At 42.5% G+C, this 6,838-nt stretch overlaps 1 protein-coding gene across 1 annotated transcript in view; it reads left to right on the top strand.

The window, feature by feature from the left end:
• Positions 1 to 6,838, top strand: part of LRRIQ4 (leucine rich repeats and IQ motif containing 4) — a 34,466-nt gene that overhangs the window by 22,363 nt on the left and 5,265 nt on the right. Inside the window, exons 2-3 of the mRNA XM_089508877.1 lie at positions 2,334 to 3,499; positions 5,679 to 5,852. Coding sequence (XP_089365003.1) covers positions 2,351 to 3,499; positions 5,679 to 5,852 — 1,323 coding nt within the window. The 5' untranslated portion in view covers positions 2,334 to 2,350. The remainder of the gene's footprint in view (positions 1 to 2,333; positions 3,500 to 5,678; positions 5,853 to 6,838) is intronic.

Raw genomic sequence — 6,838 nt, 5'->3', positions numbered from 1 at the left:
TCCAGCTTCTCAACATCCTTTTTGAATTGTGGTGCCCAGAACTGGACACAGCATTCCAGGTGAGGCCTGATCAAAGCAGAACAGAGTGGCATTATTACTTCCCTCAGTCTAGACAGTATACTTATATTGATGCAGCCTAGAATCACATTAGCATTTTTAGCTGCCACATCACACTGTTGACTCATGTTCAACTTGTTGTCATGCTGCTGCCTTGCAAATGCCCCTTTCATTTGTCACTGCAGTGCACCTTATCATTAATGGGCAAAATTTGTCAATAAGGTCTCAAGCTCCTTGCTATTCCATTATTGCCTTCATGTAATAGGTCCCTTCTGCTACAATTCTTCTTCTCAAGCAGTCACATGGTCTGAGTGGGCAATTCTGCTCCTCTCCCCACTCCCATGCAGGAATCGTGCCACCAACAGCTTCCCAAAGCTCAATGCTTTGTGCTTTTGGAGGCGGTTGACAGTGGCAATCGCTTGTAAACTGAATATTGCAAAACAACAACACCCAAGTCTCTAGACTGCCTTTTCTATTTATAAATGCAAATCCATGGCAGCTTCCTGGGAAAGTAAACAATAGAATATATGTTGGGAACTGTGAGAGATAGTACTGGATCTCTTAGGCAGAGTAATCAAATTGGCAAGGCAGAAGCTGAACAACATCACTCTCTCCCACACCCATTCACCCACAGGCTGACATCCCATTGGTGACATATACTAGCATAAGTCCAAATTACACTTATATATGTCTACATATGTCTTTTGGGGGTCATTGTAATGGTATTGTCTTCCTCTCTCCACAATGCCCAAAGTAAGGCCAATGTTGTTGTTAACTTCTGTTAAGTCATATACTGACCCCATGAATGACAGACCTTCAAGTCACTCTTTCATTAATAACCCTGCTCAGGTCTTGTAGACCCAGAGGCATGGCTTTCTTGGTTCAGTCTATCCATCTGGAATGTGGTCCAACACTCATCATTTTACTGTCATAGCTCCCCCTTCAGCCACTTAGTGGCTAGCAGAGAGGAGAGGGTTTGTGAGGTGTCTGGTTATGTACCCCCATGACTTTTGGAGGACCCCAGTGGAGGACCCTCACTGGATTATGTTATTGGTCTGCATCTGGCTACAGTCCTCATAGCCAGATGCTATTCCAACCTCCCCCCACCCCGCTTTTGACCACCCACTGAATGGCTGCAGAGGGGTCACTGTTGTAGCGAAATGCTGAGTCCTGAGGTGGTGAGAGGGGACCCATAGCATAGGTCTGACCACAGAACTTTTACACTGTGCTCAGTGATGTAAGATTCCAGCCACAGGTACCAACAGAGAAAAGAAATAAACTGAAGCCAAGATCCACATGCTTTATCAGCCCGTCAGACTCTTGAAACGACCTTAAAAATCATTTGGCTGTCCAAAGCAATGGAGGTCTGCTCTGCTGGCAAGCAGGGTGCTATAGGATGACATGACATGACCATCTCATTCCTGCCAGTGGGTGATGCTGCAATCAAGAGTTATGACAGTTACACACAGGGGTCCTTGCTTCTGTTCCTTGCAGCCTCACTCATTGGTGGGAGGAGGCTGGTCACATCATCCTGTAGTGGCCTGCTCACCAGCAGCACAGCCCTCTGTCACTCCAAACAGGTGACTGGCTTTTAAGATAAGTTTCAGGGTCAATTGTGGTCATGGCAATAGTACCACAATGGCAAATGAGAACACAAAGCACTATAATGTCCCATGTCTACCCAACAACATCAGAGCCTGCCTTAGTCTTCTTCGTAAAACATATAAAAATAGTTTTACTTATAAATTAGTTCAACTTCTAATAGATTCCCCAATAAGCCAGCCACCCCATTTACCACTACTGAGTTACCTCCATTCTGGATGCCCCTTGATTGGAGCCATGCCTCAGGATCAATTAGCAAGGCCTCTACTTTTCACCTTCTCCCACCTTTGCTTTGTTAATTCTTGTATGTGCACGCATGAGATAGTGTGTGCATGCATGTGTTGATTATTCCCTAATAAAACTACAAAGCCTATTTAGAATTGCCTCTGGAGGGCTGTGTGATTTGGAACCAGGAAACACAGGGTTAGATACTAGGCTGAACGTAGCCCCAGCCAGAGCATAATTTTATTGAGCTAGATTAATTCCCCTATTAAATATTATTTCTGGGTGCCCTCCTGAGACCCTAGTATTTTGGGTAACACTCTCTTATTCCAGAAATATCTGAAACTCATTAATGGAAATGCTTTTGTTCATAATCACATTCTTCTGTTTCTATCAAGGAACTGCTATACTGTTCTCAGCATTTCTTCTTTCTTCTTCTTCCTTTTTCATAGTCAAAACCAGCTGAGCTATGGCTGATACTTTGAGCAGTCCCTTCCTTGAAAGAAAAAAATCTCCCTGCTTTAGAACTAGTGCCCTTACTTTGGAACATTTCAATGTGCCAGTGATTGAAGAAGAACTAGAAGAAATAGAAGAAAGCGAAGACATAATAAATGAAGACATAGTAGCTGAAGAACCAATAGAGGAAGTTGTCGTGCCAGTGCAAATCACAGACCGGATCTTTTTTGTTGATTTAGCCAACAAGAAACTGACAACAATCCCCTGGCAAGTTTTTGATCTGGAAGATCTGGAGGAATTGCATTTGGAAAGAAATATGATTGAGAGCATCCCTGGAAATATCTGTCAACTTACAAATGTGAAAGTCCTTTATCTGAATAAGAATAACATTGAATATTTATGCGAGGAACTTGGAGAACTGAAATGTCTTCAGAGCTTGGATTTAAGCAATAATCCACTTTCTCGTGATTCACTGAATATCATCAGTAAACTGAGAGCACTTTGTCAGCTCAGGTTATATGATATAAACCTGGATGAATTTCCAGTGGAAATCTGCAAACATCTCCATCACCTAGAGCTACTTGGCTTGTCTACAAATAATCTAACTTGCCTTCCCAAAGAAATAGTCAATATGACCAAGCTTACAGAGATCTATCTAAAAGGCAACATGTTTGAAATTTTCCCCACAGAACTTTGTCATCTGTATAATCTGGAGATAATAGATCTAGAAAAAAATGGTCTGAACTCCATACCGGAGGAAATTTGCTTCCTGGAAAGTCTAGCTCAATTTTTCATTGCATATAACAATCTGACATTTGTACCTGATACACTGAGCAAGTGCTCAAAACTGTCCATTTTGGATGTGTCGAATAACCATCTGTACAAACTTCCTCGAAGTTTAAAGGAGTTGTCAGAAATGAAAGAATTTGCGTTGTCTGGGAATGAATTGGCAAGCTTCCCCCGCCAGATTCGTCGCTGGAGGTCACTCATTGTGGTTTACCTAAAAAACTGTGCGTTGCAGACGGTGCATCCTTCTTTAGCTAAGCTCACCAATTTGATGATATTAGATCTGAGTGAAAATCTCTTGGAGGAATTTCCAAGGGAGATTTGTGCAATGGAAAATCTGGAAGTGCTGTCATTGGATGACAATCAGATAAGTGAGGTATGGATAAGTAGAAGGGGACTTAAAATTAAATTTCAGTCTACCTAAACATAATAATATAGCGAATGTAGGGCCCAACAATACATAATGAAAGCAGATTAGTGTCTTTAATTTATCACAATAACTAGTAAAATGATGGTGGCTTCAATGAAAACATGAGAGAGGGCACAGGTAAAAAGCCTCCAGTCCCCTTACACGCCCCCAAAGCTAGTTTTGTTGCTCACGTCTCATATGGAACCATCAAGACAAAATTTAGGGGTAGAAGCCCAGGGCCACACTCAGCAGAAGAGGGGAAAAACCTCTAAATGCAACAGAACTAATTTACCATATTTTGAATTTAGTAAAAAATACAGTAAATTTAGTAAAAGAATACAGATCCATTTAAAAAGTCATTTAAAAACTCCCTGTGGTAGGCATAGGGAAATACAGCAAGAATATAGCTATGGTGATGAGGGTGAATTCTGACCCCTAAATGAAATTTTCCTTCAGTCCCCAAATGTCTAGCATTTCAATAATTTAAAACTTTAGCTGATCATTTGGAAGCACAGTTTAGGTATCCAAAGAAAAGGGGCAGGCAAAATTACCAAAGGTATGCAAACACAGCAAATATAAGAGTTCTGGGTATGAACAACTGTCTATGGGTGCATCTACACTGTAGAAATAAGGCAGTTTGACACCACTTTAAGTGCTGTAGTGCCATTCTATGGAAGCCTGGGATTTGTAGCTTTACAAGGTCTTTAGCCTTCTCTGCCAAAGAATGCCAGTGCCTCACAAAACTACAAATCCTGGGATTCTGTAGAATGGAGCCATGGAAGTTAAAGTCAAACTGGATTAATGCCAAACCGTATTATTTCTACAGTTTAGATGCACCCACAGATAATTGTTCATACCTGGAACTGTTATATTTGCTGTGTTTGCAGATGATAGATAATAGAAGTCCTGGTGGTGCAGTGGTTAAATGCCTGTACTGCAGCCACTCACTCACAAACCATAAGGTTGCAAGTTTGATACCAGCCTGGGCTCAAGCTCGACTCAGGCTTGCATCCTTCCAAGGTTACTAAAATGAATGCCCAGCTTGTTGGGAGCAATTAGCTTAAAGTTGTAAACCGCTTAGTAACTGCTTAGTTCAGTATGAAGTGGTATGTAAATGAAGTTGCTTTTGCTATTGCTATACTTCTTTCCCCAGCAGAATGCTGCAATTTGAGTCCTACATATGGTATATCCCAGAGGTTCAATTCCCAGCTTGGCCATGAAATCCACTGGGCAAGTCACATGCTCTCAGCCTCAGGGGAAGTCAATGGCAAACCTTCCCTGAACAAATCTTGCCAAGAAAACCCCATGATAGGTTTGCCTTAGGGTTGCCATAATTCGCAAACAACTGGAAGGCACACAATAACAACAATATCCCAGTGCCTGGCCACACTTCTCCTATCTTGAGGTTGAGTGGGAGAATATCAGGATCAGAACTCTGCACTAAAAGTGTGTATGTATATATAGATTTCTCATTTACGTATTAGATTTGTTATTTTCCCCTTGAATGGCAAAAATGGAATGCAGCTGTGGTTGATGCTTCATGTCTCATGCCTATAGACCTCACCAAGGGCTGTCCCTCATAACATCATGCTTGTAGCATCATCAGACAGCACCTCCTATAACATTGCAACAGGGCATCCCTAACACTTAGGTTTTGGCCCCTGAATCTCATGCTGCTGCCAAAATGTAGAATTAATGCAGTTTGTTTGTTGTTGTTGTTGTTGTTGTTGTTGTGTGCCTTCACATTGTTTCCAACTCATGGCTACCTTAAGACGAAAGTATCATGGGGTTTTCTGGGGCTGAGAGTGTGTGACTTGCCCAAATTCACCCAGTGGGTTTCCATAGCTGAGTGGGGAGCCTCCAGGGCTATAGTCCAGCAGTCAAACCAGTTTGTCACTACTTTAACTGTCATGGCTCCATCCTATGGAATCCTGGGACTTTTAGTTTGTTGTGGCACCAGAGCTCTCTGACAGGGAAAGCTAAATATCCCAGAATTCCATAACACTGAGTAATGGCAGTTAAAGCAATGGCAAACTGCATTAATTCTTCAATGTAGACTGGAATAGTCTTGACCTGGCAATCTTAGTGCTATATTCCCTTTTCAGAATTTTGATTTTGAAAATAATAACAATAACAATTATTCAAGATACCTCCAGAAGTACACAGACTGTCTCAGCTAAAGTCCCTCGGCTTGACCAGCAACAAATTCGCCTGGTTTCCAGAGGAAATATTTCGACTTGGATCACTAGAGAAACTCTATATGGGGCAAGACAAAGGAACCAAGCTTGCAGATATACCAGAAAACATCAGTAATTTACAGGTAAGAAAATAAACAGGACTTGGCTCTCAGCAGTAGCTCTCCCTAATAGCTCAAGTGCAGCAGGACTGGGGAAGAAGGGCCCCTTTCACATTAAGACCATATACATCTAAGGGGGCATTTTTGTATTTAGTGGGCCTCCCTTATTGTCTGCCAAGCATGTTGAATTGGTTAATTATTTCCTATTGATCCAGAGCGCTGAATCTGGACTCGTGTAATCCATAAAATATTTATTAGTAGGGTAAATATACATCTAAATGCACCAGATCCTGTCTGATCTTGGAAGCTAAGCAGAGTCAACCCTGGTTAGTACTTGGATGGGAGACTGATATGGAATCTGTCACTGGGCAAGAATGGAACCAGTGTCTCCCTCATACAGAGTCCATAACTATGAAGCTACGGTGCTGGATTTGCTCTCATTTGTCCTTCTGATACAGAACAAGGAAAGCACATATGTTGGCCATCCATGCTGCATATCATCAGGCAATCTGGCCCCATACATAGGCTTCTTAAGGATCCTTAAAGTATCTTTTGCTCAGCATCTACGCTGAAATGGCGAACAAGGAAGCCAAGTGCAAGGGTGGAAGCCTAGTGTCATTTGTCAACTGTAGGTGGTCTGAGCTCACAGGGTGACCCAGAGCCTGACCGAAAAAGTGTGGCAGCACTGGCCAGGCACTCGCATTGGAGTCTGGATAGCTGTGGGCAGGGTCTTCCATTTTAATCCCTCTGGCCCCAATGCCTCTGGAGCTGCAAGAAAGCATTGCTCCAGAGTGAACAGCACCAGCACTTGCCAACTAGATCCTATTTCTTTTTGGTTCTCTTGCTCCACAACTAATGCAAAGAAAGGAGAAGGATGAGGATATGTCCATGACCCAAACCTAATGCGGAGGTTGAAGCAAGGAGCTGAATATAATGGACTCGGAGCTCAGAAGGGTTTGTGCCAACATTGCCAGCTCTGATGGGGGTGTTGATCTTGTGTGCCTTCAAGT

The sequence above is a fragment of the Sceloporus occidentalis genome, unplaced genomic scaffold, assembly GCF_023333645.1.
Source record: "Sceloporus occidentalis isolate IW3139 unplaced genomic scaffold, rSceOcc1.0.p SCAF_2, whole genome shotgun sequence".
NCBI lineage: Eukaryota > Metazoa > Chordata > Lepidosauria > Squamata > Phrynosomatidae > Sceloporus > Sceloporus occidentalis.
The sequence above is the reverse complement of the archived record's forward strand: the minus strand, read 5'-3'. Positions and strand labels throughout refer to the sequence as shown.